This window comes from Primulina eburnea, chromosome 16 (assembly GCF_022965805.1).
Source record: "Primulina eburnea isolate SZY01 chromosome 16, ASM2296580v1, whole genome shotgun sequence".
Taxonomy (NCBI): Eukaryota; Viridiplantae; Streptophyta; class Magnoliopsida; order Lamiales; family Gesneriaceae; genus Primulina; species Primulina eburnea.
In genome coordinates, this window is record NC_133116.1 from 28,426,754 (window position 1) to 28,440,318 (window position 13,565).

General features: G+C 34.8%; 3 protein-coding genes across 3 annotated transcripts; 1 reads left to right on the forward strand and 2 right to left on the reverse strand.

Moving 5' to 3' along the window:
- Nucleotides 1–444: 444 nt before the first annotated feature.
- LOC140816147 (uncharacterized) lies at nt 445–1,828 on the reverse strand. The gene is made up of 3 exons (XM_073175221.1): nt 1,546–1,828; nt 1,224–1,430; nt 445–1,013 (listed from the first exon to the last, which is right to left on the reverse strand). Exons 1-3 carry the CDS (start codon nt 1,826–1,828, stop codon nt 445–447), a joined length of 1,059 nt encoding a protein of 352 aa, XP_073031322.1.
- Nucleotides 1,829–6,239: 4,411 nt separating this feature from the next.
- Nucleotides 6,240–8,780, forward strand: LOC140816567 (E3 ubiquitin-protein ligase SINAT5-like). The gene is made up of 3 exons (XM_073175917.1): nt 6,240–6,989; nt 7,604–7,990; nt 8,291–8,780. The coding sequence occupies exons 1-3, from the start codon at nt 6,789–6,791 to the stop codon at nt 8,651–8,653; spliced, it is 951 nt and encodes a 316-aa protein (XP_073032018.1). The 5' UTR covers nt 6,240–6,788; the 3' UTR covers nt 8,654–8,780.
- Nucleotides 8,781–8,937: 157 nt separating this feature from the next.
- LOC140816423 (pentatricopeptide repeat-containing protein At3g49240, mitochondrial) lies at nt 8,938–11,093 on the reverse strand. The gene is given in 2 exon segments (XM_073175679.1): nt 8,938–10,867; nt 10,869–11,093. Coding segments are annotated over 2 exon segments (1,983 nt in total). The 5' UTR covers nt 11,061–11,093; the 3' UTR covers nt 8,938–9,076.
- Between the last annotated feature and the right edge of the window lie 2,472 nt (nt 11,094–13,565).

A 13,565-nucleotide genomic window follows, 5' to 3' on the forward strand; every position in this document is an offset into this window, starting at 1 on the left:
TGTAAGTTTACACAAATATAAACAACAAATCTGATGGTCTCAATTAAGTCTCTACTTATTACATGCTAACAGTTTATTAGTATGCACAACAACCCTTAAAAAATAAAATGCATAAAAATGCAACCCTGACAAAATAATTATCTCAAATTATCACCACTCTATGTCCAAATGCATGGAATTCATAAGATTATTCGAGAAATTGCGAAAATCAAATAAAAACAAACCAAATCCTAGTGAAGCAATAATCCCATTCAAAAAAAATTCTAAACATAATCAAGTCAATTCAAAATCGGAGCAGAATGTTTGCAACTTTTCTTATTATGTCTGGTGGAACCACATGTAGATCAATGACGTATACGAGATATTTCACCTGTGGATCGTATCCTTCTCGTTCGTGGTCTTCCACATGATCTCCTCACAAATAGAGGTAGAATAACACTTCTTTCAACTTCTTCTGGAATCAACCAATTTATGTAGGTTATCTACAGGATGAATTGGCTCAGCATGGAATATTCTCCAACATGTAGTTCTATAATATTCAAAACACAAACTATAAATTGAAATCCCTCTTGAAATTGCAGCAACAAGGGCGTGTCTACATGAAATTTCTAATATGTCAAATTTCTTACATGAACATGTAAGTTGTGCAATATTCACAACATTCATGTTAGTCTTATCCAAACCAACCTGAAACTCGTGTGCTGCTATAGGATTCACTATGAGAATTGAAGAAGCATCAAGTGTCTTGCGTAAGATTTCTTCAAGCTTTGGAGTCAATTGTGTCGTGCATGCTTCCGCTTCTGCACTACGCTCATAAAACCATTTTTGCATAACTGGTTGTATATGTTCAATCAACGCAGTGATCGGATAATCCATTTGAGATTTTAACAAAGAATTCATAGACTCGGCATTATTTGATGTCATAATATTATAGCGGTTCCCTTTAAAATGAACTCGTGACCAAGAATCATAACCTGCATCCTCCAAATATTTTTCATTCTTTCCGTATATTTCTGTCATGTAATTTTCAAATTAAGACATTTGGTAAGCTTCTGCTACAGATTTGAACAAAGGTATGAGACCTTTTGTATGAAATTTTACCTTAATATTCTGCTCCATGTGCCAAATGCAATAGCCATGATGAGATTGTGGAAATATCACTTTGATTGCTTTAGTAATACTCTTGTGTCGATTGGATATAAATACCAATCGGTTGGAGTCACCCATTTGTTCTTTCAATTTTGACATAAACCACGACCATGATGAATCATTCTCAGAATCCACAATTCCCCAAGCAATTGGATAAATTTTTCCATTAGCATCTTGACATGTTGCAACTACCAATGTCCCTTTGTATTTACATTTCAAAAATGTACTATCTACACATATAACTGGTTTCATGGAAGAATGGAAACCACGTATACTTGGTCCTAAAGACAAGAAGAAGTTCAAAAAACGATTACCTTTATATATCTGAATATACGTAGTTGTTCCAAGGATTATTCTTCTCCAAGATGTAACAATATGATGCCAAATTCCCATAACTGTCTTCAGGTGACCCCCTAATAAACTCAAGTGCACGCTCTTTGGCCTTCCATGCCTTTCGATAACTCAAGTTTATACCAAATTCTCTACGTATATCACCAATTATGGTAGACGGCTTACACGATTGGTTAAGATCTTGCAATCTCGACTTGATGTGCTGACCGATTGCCCAACTACTTGCTTGCTTGTGTCCATTATGCCGGAAATCCAATGAACATGTATGCTTAAATGTGTATTTACGAACCTGAAAGTAGTATGAATCTTCTAGCTTTGTTGCCCTCATATTCCACTTATAGTTATCATCAACACACAACACTGAAATGACATACTTGTTAGATTTTTTAACTTTGAATTCAAATTTCTTCCTCAAGGCAAGCATGTGTAATTTTGATTGTAACTCTCTTTTGTTTCCAAACAACTGATCAACTTGAACATCAAATTCATCATCAAATTATTCAGATGACCCCACTTTCTCTAACCTTCTATACTTTTCTGAGCGACTTGATGAAGTTCCAACAATGTTCTCATTCATTACCATTGGTACAAACACGTGTGCTTCATTCTCACTGCTATTCTGAAATAAATCATCAATGTCTTTTTCATTTCTTCAATTAAGTACAGAAGCAGAAATGGCATTTTGGTGGGCATCTGAAACAATCACATAACCAGTAAAATAATTGTATGCATTACCACTGTTAATATCTCCATCTTCCAATTTGTCATAATTCTGTTGTATTACAACAAATTGATCAATACCCAAAACATGATTTGACACCCCTCTTCCTTCAACATCCAAACATTGCACAATATTTTCAATTCCAGCATTTTGTAATGTATCATTAACACAAGGAGAAGGATGATTACCGATAGTAATTGGTTCAACATATGGAGTTAAATCAATTGATGTTTTCTCTTCAAGAGATATACAAAGAGAAACTTGTTCTTAAATAGAAAATAAACCAATGTAGATTATCATCAGATAATATTTCAACTGGAGATATTGGAACGTGTATCATACCCGGGACAACAAATTTCATCACGATCTTATGAGTCAAACAATTAACATTCAGAAAATCTTGAACCTTATCGTACAACTCTGTGTAAGAAATTGTAGATGTTACCAGCAGAGACTTTGTATATTTTCCATTCCAAACCCAACTACCAGTCGCATTTTTTGTAAATTTTCCAAAATAAAAAATAACGAGTCTTTTGACTGAATCATACCTACACAATTTTGTGAAAACATTATACAATAACACATAAATCACATATTTATACTTCTCAAAAAAATAAATAAATTACATTTTTATACATAATCACGTCTTTATACTCCTCAAAAAAATAAATAAATCCACCCCAATCACGTACTCCAATGTTATTTTTGTTTGATAAATATCACTTCATTCTATGAATGTTTAATCTATACATATTTTATATATTTGGAGTAACAAGTCAATGTCATACCGAGCCAATTGTTTTGACTCACCACACATTTGACCACAGATTATGAATCAAATTTTTTTTTATTTTGATTTTTTAATATCTCATATAAATTTACCTGGTGCAATGTCTGGATTTTGATTCAACCAATTGGCTCGGTACTGTGCTTATCAAATTCATATGGTAAAACAATGTTTATTTTGATTTTTTTTTATGTCTCATATCAAATTAGTATTCTAAAACTCTCAAACAAGTACCCCTAGAGCACAAATCCAGTCACACCCCTCTTCCGCCGCCACTATCCCACCGACTCATCACTACTCCTCGGGCAAACACTTCCCATAAAAAAAAACTGAAGAATTCATATTTTTATAACTCGATTCTTTCAAAATATTCATGATTAAAAAAATTAAACCTAGAAATTATCAAAAAATGATGAAAATAATCAAATCAAATATAAAAAAAATTAAAGCAATCAATTCTAGACAATATATTCTAATGATTTGACATAAACAAAATTGATAACAAAATAGGTTTACCATAACACATATACCTACTCACACAGTAATATTAATATAAAATCAATTTTTGTGTAAAAGTTAAGTGGAAAAAATGAAATTCATACTTGTTTAAAGAAATAGGATTGATGTGTTTCACGGCCGCCTCTATACGCAGAGAATTGATGAGATAATAAATAAAGAGTGAGATGAATAAATTGATGATGGATATGATTTAAAAGATAGGGGATATCTTTGTAAATTGATATGATAAAAAAATTATTTTGATAAATTAATTTAAATGAAGACTAAAATTGATTATAGCAATTATGTAGAGTCTATTTAAGTAAATCTCTCTTTATTTATAGACTGTTACGATGATAGAATTTATTGAGTTAAATTTTGACTTTTATTGCTTTAATTACTTATTCCGCATTAATGTTTTGGGTATTATGGAATTCATTTATTGATTATTTATGCTAGTTTATTTATGATAAATTAATTATGCATGGTCTAGAAAAAAAACTAATGTAGATTAAATGAATTTAGAATTAGAGTCATTTCACTTTTTCTCGGAGAAACAAAAAGATAAAGTTTCCCCGACAAAAGCAAGTAGGCATTTGATTTGCTCATTATCAAAAAGACTTGGACCCAAATACACCTATAAATAAAACCACACTAGATTAAAACGAAGTTTGGAACCAAAGAAAATGTATTTTACATATTTTAAGGTTTCCAAAATATGTATCAAGGTAATAATAAATCAGCTGAAGATTTTCAAATATCCCTATAGACAATTAAAAGAAGCAGGGAATGAGATCTCAGCAGATGTGATATAGACACATATCTACTGGTTATTTCAGGAGATAAAGATGGAAGAACAAGATGTTTCTAGATTAATGATCTAGGAAAAAACATCTCAAGAAAAGAAGAGAGACAACTCAACCACCCACTCGACTCACTCAAGAGATAGTGCCAACCACAGCTGGAAGCAAATAAAGAAAAACTAAGGCAAGAATTTGAAGTCCGGAATTCAAATCTGTAAAGGACTTCTATAAATACCAAGACAGAAAGAAGATGGAGGTATCATTCAACCTCTATATCTTCTTTCAAATAAATTGTAATATTTTATTTCTAGTTTATGTGTATTGTAACTTCGGTTACTATAGGTAGCTAAACAAGTTCATCTTCCTCTACATAAAGTTACTATGTAATAAAAAGTTTGCTATGTTTGAATAAAAAGACCAAGACTTTTGCATACCTCATGTATTATTTTCAAATTGAACAACTTTACTATACACCATGAGATATGATGTGCTAAATGTGGTTGAAAGAATTCATGACAAGAACCATCTGTTGCGAATGCGTGGTTGGGCTGTGAGGAGCAGTCTATAAAACCCGGTGGATATAACCTGACGGCACTCTGGTCAAAAAGATAAATTGTTCAATTTATTATATAGAAGCATGATGGGTCATTAAAAAAAATTGATCATCTGAACATAGTATATAAGCTGGAAACTTTTCGTAGCTACATGTCTTTAGGCAATATGCCTTTAAGAATATGCTCGATAAGTAAAACAATGTCATGTATTATAATTCGAAGAATAATGATATTTTAGGAAATTTTTAAAATTGGGGAGTTAAAACAAAGATTTGAGGGGATTGGGAGTTAAAAGAAAGTTGAGCATATAGATAAGGGTTTATTGTAAAGTTGCCCTTTCGAATTAGAGTGGTTCTCATGTGAGACCGTCTCACAGATCTTTATTTGTGAGACGGGCCAACCCTAGTCATATTCACAATAAAAAGTAATACTCTTAGTATAAAAAATAATATTTTTTCATGGATGACCTAAATAAGATATCTGTCTCACAAATATGACCCGTGAGACCGTCTCACACAAGTTTTTACTTTCGAATTATGATTGAAAATAAGTTTCATGATTGATGACGAATTTGAGAAGTTTAAATTCAAAATATTTTTAGTTGTGTAATCCAATATGTCTATTTGAACAATAATTGGAAATGACAATCAATTTTCTTGTTATTCTCAAATGTAAATTAGAACGTTATTAAATATAATATTACTCCCTATTTTTTTAGCATAATATTTTTGACAGAAACCTAATAACTGGCACGCTCGTTGTAGGACAATTGTAGCAAATAGTTATGTATATCATAAATTTTTAATTTGTAATTATTCTAAAATATATTTTTGATTGACTAAAATAAATTTTATACTAATTATTATTTTAAATATTTATTATTTATCGATAATTTATAACTTATCTTATACCAAATTCTTAAACATCATATTAGATATTCAGGTCTAGTATTCTAAATCTTGATATCAAATTGTAACAAACATCTCTCACAATTAAAAAAATATTATAAATTTTTAGAAAGTATCCGTGTTGATAGAGTATGTGAGTTAATGATCAATAATCAGGTGTTTCGATTTTAACTACCAACACTTCCTCGTGCAAACTTGTTGCACAATAAGATGGTTTGCGGAGTATTACATTAACTCAGATTTAGCAGTTATGAGTTCTATTATCATATAACATAAATATATATATTATGATTGTGTATTGTTATTTACATTCGAAATTTTTATTTTAGTGTGAGAATAAATTTTTGGAGTTTTTAATTTTATATAAAAATTAGGGATATTAGTGGGTAGGATGACTTGGATTATTTCTCAATTCTCAACCAACGAAACTAATAGATTAATTACCGTAGGATTATCCTTAAACTTGAAACATTTTCAAAATCGACGATGATCCTCATTTCTCTCTCCTCTCACAAACCAGAAGGAGAGAGTGAAAGGGGGATGCAAAAAGAACCCTTCTTTTCAGGAATTGATCGTTCCTTTGAATCGATACATCCCTCTCTTCGGTTTTTTTTCAGATTCTTTTGATTTCTTCTTCCCTCGGGATTCATCTTTCTTGACAACGCGAAATGCGAGGAAGGTGAAGGGAGAAAAAGGAGAGAGAATATAATTACAATGAGCCGTTGAATCGAAGAAAGATTGGGGGCTTCCTGCAAGTTGGTGTCTCCGATATCTATGAACTATCGAGTTTTCTGAATCGGGAATCTGATTCGTTTGCGAATTATTGAGTTCCCAGAAGTTGGTTGTTGATATTGTTGCAAAAATTGTATTTTTGGCTACTTATTTGGTTATTTTTCTGGATTTATTGAAAATTAGGCATTTGATATTTTTGGAAATATTGGTTCTTAAAGATTGGGTGTCAGAAATTTCCACAAAATTCGGAATCTTGGAAGTGGGATTTTATTTTTTCCCCCTAAAATGGCAACAATTGAAATGGAAAATGTGGAGTGCGTATCTGCATCAGATGTCATTGAAGATGAAGAGATCCAGTCATCGGTGTCTTCTCATACTCATCCTCAGCAGTATTCCTCAAAGCCTCGTAATGTAGTTCCCACAAGCGTTCATGAATTGCTGGAATGTCCTGTTTGCACCAATTCGATGTACCCACCAATCCACCAAGTATGTTCTATCTTTAGCTTCTTCCGCATCTATAGTTTTTGTACATTTTCATGCATTTGTGTGCCTTAATTTTGTGATTGGATTGGGAGTGGATGTGTGTGATATTTAGGCAATGGGATTGGAGCTATTGTTGGTGCCATGTGAAAAATGTTTCTCCCTAAGACAATTGGATTAATGGGAAATAGTAAAATACAATGTAATAAGAGAAATAGTTTCATTGTTTTCCTGATGAATACGAGAAAATGTGAAGGAGTCTCTGGAATTTTGATTTCCCCATATATAGGAACTGATAATGAATTTGATGAAGTGCAAGAGTAATGTTTCCCATAAATGGGACTTCATGATATCTTTTAGTAAATGCCTTGATTGATGTTTGATGATTTTGGGTGACAAAGAATCATTGTCCCAAACGATTCCCATTAACATATGTAATTGTCCTTGAGGTTTGTTTAGTATGGTTTTTGTAACTTTACCAGTTTACTTCAGAAGAATGAAGAAAGAATATGTAAAAGCAAGATTAGGTGTGTCAAGCTTCTAGAAAAAATTTCTGTTAATTTTGATTTCTTGCTCATGTATTGGATTAATAATTGTTTGTCGATTATACTTTTTTGTAGTGTCACAATGGGCATACTCTCTGTTCGACTTGCAAGACAAGGGTGCATAATCGATGTCCTACATGCAGACAAGAGCTTGGGGATATCAGGTGCTTAGCATTAGAAAAAGTTGCGGAGTCACTTGACCTGCCATGCAAGTACTACTCATTGGGATGCCCCGAAATATTTCCTTATTACAACAAACTCAAACACGAGGGAGTTTGTAATTTCAGACCCTACAATTGTCCGTATGCCGGATCAGAATGTGCAGTTACAGGAGACATTCCATATCTTGTCGCTCATTTGAGAGATGACCACAAAGTGGACATGCACACAGGATGCACTTTCAATCACCGCTATGTTAAGTCAAATCCCCGTGAAGTAGAAAATGCTACATGGATGTTGACAGTGAGTCTGACATTTTTTCGTATTCTTTGGTTTTGTTTTGTTGGGTAGTGGTAATAATAATGCAGTTATTTCTATGAGAAATGAAGCATCGACACTTTGATGGTGTGTGTGTGTTTTGCATCAAGCTGGTATCATATAATTGCTTTTTGTTACTCTAATGTGAACATGATCAAGCTCCCCGTGCTGTCCTGCTTAGTTTGCGGACAAGATCTTGACCTTCCCATTCGGTAGATCTCCTTGAATTCTACATAAGTGGCGGATTAGTTAGTTCATTAATCTGTCAGTTTCGTGCATTGGCAGGTATTCAATTGTTTTGGACAATGTTTTTGCCTTCATTTTGAAGCATTTCAGCTTGGCATGGCCCCTGTTTACATGGCTTTTCTACGCTTTATGGGTGATGAAAATGATGCCCGCAACTACAGCTATAGTTTAGAGGTAGGAGCAAACGGCAGAAAACTCATATGGGAGGGTACCCCAAGAAGCATTAGAGATAGCCATCGTAAAGTCAGGGATAGTCATGATGGTCTTATTATTCAACGAAACATGGCACTTTTCTTCTCTGGAGGTGACAAGAAGGAGCTTAAGCTCAGAGTTACTGGAAGAATATGGAAAGAGCAACAGAATCCAGAAGCTGGGGTGTGCATACCAAATCTTTGTAGTTAAATCTTGAAGTAATTATGTGTGCTTTGGCTTGTGTTTTGGTGTGGTTTATTTGTTTTTGTGGGATGATACATGACCGTGTTGTGTGTTGCAGAAGTTTCTGCTTGTTAATGTATCAAATGTTTTATCACTGCCTTCGCTGCCCAAGATTTAAGTCAAATTAACCGCATTCCTGTTTTGCTCTCATTACAGTGAATTTTTTTAAGATTTTGTAATCAATTTTGACATCCATCTTCCGATTATTTGCTTGATTTTCAAAGGCTTATAACGATAAATACACTGGAAGATACAGAAAGGCATAAATTAGATTTTCAGAAAATATTAATCATCCCCCACAAGCTCATCTCATAGATAATAATATTACAATGACGATAAAAAATTAAAAAAAAAAAAAAAAACTACCAAGGACACCCTCATACCACCATATCAAGCTGTAACCCGTTCACTTACAAGATTTCTTTCAGCTTCCACCATTTCTTCTTCAGCATCTCCAATGGCAGAGATAACCTCTGCAGAAGTTTCATCAGCTTCTTCTTTTCCCTTCAGGAGCTCCTCGTTTGCAGAAAGTGGTGCTACTTCAGAACCCGCTGACAACCCATCTTCTGTTTCGTTATTCTCACCATCTTTGTTACCCAACAATTTAGAAGGTAGCAACGAGGCAATTGCAGCCCTAGCACTGGCCTTGGCTCTTTCAGCTTCTTCTGCCACTTTAGCCGCTGCCGCAGCCTTCTCCCTTTCTATTTCCAATTTAAGATTCGTCACCACATCCTCTTTACCTTCTTTCCTCAACCACTCTCGAACAAACTCCTCCACTTCCTCAGTTAATTCATTTTGATCCTCCCTCAACATGCCATCTACGATCTTAAGCACTTCCTCATGCTTACCAGCCTCGAACAAAACATTCATGATGAACTTATAAGCATCATCATTCATCTTCAGCTTGGGCTGCATCAAATCAAAAAAAGACTTTGCCTCATCAACCTTACCAACCTTAATCAAACCATCCACCAACCGGTTATAGACTCCCAAGCTAGGCCTCAACTTTAAGTCGACCATTGTCCTAAAATACAGAGCTGCATCATCTGGCCTATTTTCCTTAAAGCATGTATCCATCAATGTAACAAAAGTATACTCATCCGGACTCACCTTCTTATCGCTCATCCCCTTATACAACTGCTCTGCCTCAGCTAACATGTCATTACTACATAATTGATCAATCAATACATTAAAAGATAACGGATCGGGATTGCACCTCTTCTCCCCCATAGAATTGAAGACCTCAATGGCCTCACTAAATCTCTTCTCTGCACAATACCCATCCACGATCACATTGTAACTTCCCAAGTTAACACTCAAATTTTTTGGTGGATCATGCTCGTTTTTCATCCTCTCAAACAACTTCAACGCCTCCTCAAACTTTCCATTCTTGCTCAAAGACTCCATAATATAATTATAGGCAATTGCATTCATTTTAATTTGCGAACCCTCCCCTAAAACCTTTTTATAACAATCCATTGCCTCAGCTTCCATTTCTTTCAAGAAATAACCTTTCATCAAATTCCCATAAATCACCCCATCAGTAATCTCTCCTGTTCCTAATTTCTCCTTTAATTCCTCGTACAACTCAAAAATACCATCCGCATTAGAATTCTTAGCTTGCCCCAACATCAAATAGGAATATATAGTTGGGTCTGGTTGAAACCCCTTTGCCGCCATTTCATCCTTAATCTCCAGAGCCCTTTCTATTTCCTGATTATCAACAAGCCCTTTAATCAATATCCTATAAGTGGTAGGAGAGGGGTTAAATGGAGCGTCGTTAATCAACTGCTTGTATTGTTCTAATGCTAGATCTGTTTTCCGGCAATCGAGATAAACGGTGAGGAGAAGATTGTAAGTTATTACATTTGCACCCACGCCGGCTTGCGTGATAAAACGGTGAAGGGAAAGAAGCTCCGCATACTTGGACTGCCGCAGCTGCGCCGCCATTACAGAGTTGCAGGTATAAATCGTAGGCCTGCAATTGGAATAAATGGAGTGGCGAGTGAGGAGGGCAGCTTCTTCCAAATCGTTTTCTCGTATAAGCTTCAAGATGCGGTTATGGAGGTTGAGCCGGTTCCCGGAGAGTGCAGATAGAGGTTCAGGAAGTTTGGGAGCATTGGGGTTCTGCGGGCTGGCGGAGGGCGGAGGACGGGGCTGCGGACGATTGCTGATGGCGGAGGGCGGACAAAGGGGGTTCGATACGGAGTCTCCGTTTACGTTTCCGGCGTTCTGCGGCGGCTTCTTCCGGAGTGGCGAAGGAGAAGAGGCGGATTGGGAGGATGGTACACGGCGGCGCGTGTAATTGGAAACGCTGGGGTTTTATTAGGGTTTTAGTGAGATGATTGAGAAACACGAGCTTCGAAATCACCATTGCTTACCACTGCGTGTGGACTGGCGACTGAATATTGATTTTATTTTTTATTTATTTTCCAGATTGAATGACACTAACTGGGCTGGGCGGGCTTAGATGTCTTGGACCATGTGGAATATTCAGCCCACCAACTTACAAACTATAAAAATTCAAGTTTTGGTTCCAATTTGAATGTAATTTGTGACTTAATTGACAAGGATTTTAAAAATATATATTTCAGATAAAAAATTTATTGTGACGTCCCGAAAATTTGAAAGTCCGTGACCATGCATACAAGTTATCGAATTTCTTATGTATTTTATTAAATTGTTTTAATGCATTAAATGCATGTTTATTACATTATTATGTGTTTTAAAATTTGGTTTATTAAAGTTCATGCATAATGACTTTTAAGTTATATTTCGCGCTCGAATGGGCTTGATGGTTATATTTTAATAATTAATGGGCTCAAAACACTTTTAATCCACTTAAATTTTTAATTATGGCACATTAGTAACTTAATTACCATCTAAACTAAACCCTAACTCACATTTCAACAGCCACTCCCCAACGCTTTTCAGCGGTATTTCTGCAAATATTTCAGAATCAGGTAATACTTTATGAGTAAAAACCTAAACCATTGGAGCAAAAACTAATACTTTTCACGAGTTTTAGAAATTTTACCCTCATTGGCTGATACAAATACATTTTGTTCAATGATAGCTATTGCATCCGGCGTTTTATCTATAAGAAATTTAAAAAGTTCATATGCAAACAAATAAATATCACAAAAATTTCAAAATGATTAATATATAGGTAAACACAAATTACATCAAAATAGAAAACAAAATGTCATATAATCTATATAGTAGGTATAGAAATTTATAGGAATTGGTAATATGAAGAAATTACAATTTAATGAAAAGTAATATTTTCAAATATTTTGGTTGGTATGTCATTTAGAATGTAACAAGTAAAGTACAACCTTCTCAATTTAAAGTAATATGTTTACATTGAGAAGTTATAGTATCATTAACTGAAAAAAAATTACCTTCCTGAATACCAGTTTGAGCTTCATTTTCCATTGTAAATTGTAGTCGTCAAATTGATCGAAACAAGGAAATATAGGATGACCCTAAGATTGTTTCACGACAAATTCAACAAATTCTAGACCTTCTATGATGAACAAGTTGAAACAAATGCTAAATATAATGATACCAACTGCATTCTGGAAGCAGTACACTATTATGGAGCATACATACATACAACAAATTCTAGACCTTATATGATGAACAAGTTGAAACAAATTCTAAATATAATGATACCAACTGCATTCTGGAAGCAGTACACTATCATGGAGCATACATACATACTTTCAGGACAAAAATTGGTTGGATCGATTTTGAAACGATTTTAGATCTGGAAACCCAAATTCTGCTGTCATTTCGATTTCTTCGAAAATTCAGTCGACTTTCTGGAAAAACTTTCAACATATAAGACATATAACTTTTCGATACCTTCGATGTGACAGTAATTTGTAATTTTTGGACAAGAAACGAGTGATATATGATTGTTTTCATGGGACTGCTCAAACTATAATTTTCTGAAAATGTGTTTTTGACGTGTTCTTGAAGTTTAATTGTTGTAGGCTTCGTTGGGAATCGTCAGGTAATCACTGATGCATTTAAGTATTGTGAGTATGATATTGGGATGATTTTTGGTGCTTTGTTTCGTGTCGATAGGCACTTGTTATGCATTAGAAGTCATAGGAAGCATTTTGGTGTCAAATGTCGTGTTCACGGTTTGAGTTGCGTTTTATGATTTGTATCGTTGTTTTGAGACGTCATGGGAGTTTGAATCATTGCCATAGCATCCTAGGATGGGTCTCAAGGTATTGGTTCATGGTCCGTATGATTGAGTTAGGAGGATTAAGCCACAAGTGTAGCGATTTCCGTTGGTTTACAATTCTAGAGCCTACACGGATCCGTGACACGGGGTCTGTGCCCTTGTTTCTTTCTGAAGTGTGAAATTTCAGAGTCTACACGGACCCGGAGTCGGACCCTTACACGGGGTCCGTGCCCTTCGTTAATTCTATAGGTTGAGTTGTCATGTCTTCCATGTTTGGGAAAATATAGGGATTGTTTTGGTGTTCGATGTCATGGTTTAGTACGATGATTAAACAAGGTCGAGTCCCGATAAATTTAGAACGTCATAAGGAAATTTGTCATTTTTGGGTGTGGGCATGATTAATACGTCTAAGTTATAAAAGATAAGTGCTTGAACTCATATTAGTATGTGTAGCAGTGGCCCCAAGCGAGATCGGGTACTGCTGCACATCGAAAAATCGGGTTCGTCGGGTACTGCTGCACTCGCATAATATTTGCAGCAGTGGCCCCAAGCGAGATCCAACGAATCCCTCAACGCCATGTAATTATGTTCGACTTGCAAAATGAGAACATATTTTATTTTTGAGGTATGCTAAATGTCTTGTGATCAATTATGAACGGGTTTGGAAGTCGGTGAACG

Excerpts from the sequence above, each read along its gene's own strand:
- LOC140816147 (XM_073175221.1), bottom strand. The coding sequence starts at position 1,828 with ATGAGGGCAACAAAGCTAGAAGATTCATACTACTTTCAGGTTCGTAAA. Across the intron at positions 1,431-1,545 it reads TAGGGGGTCACCTGAAGACA|GACCAAGTATACGTGGTTTC; the intron begins GTTATGGGAATT and ends TCTTGTCTTTAG. Across the intron at positions 1,014-1,223 it reads AAAATTGAAAGAACAAATGG|AAATATACGGAAAGAATGAA; the intron begins GTGACTCCAACC and ends ATTACATGACAG.
- LOC140816567 (XM_073175917.1), top strand. The coding sequence starts at position 6,789 with ATGGCAACAATTGAAATGGAAAATGTGGAGTGCGTATCTGCATCAGAT. Across the intron at positions 6,990-7,603 it reads TGTACCCACCAATCCACCAA|TGTCACAATGGGCATACTCT; the intron begins GTATGTTCTATC and ends ACTTTTTTGTAG. Across the intron at positions 7,991-8,290 it reads ATGCTACATGGATGTTGACA|GTATTCAATTGTTTTGGACA; the intron begins GTGAGTCTGACA and ends GTGCATTGGCAG.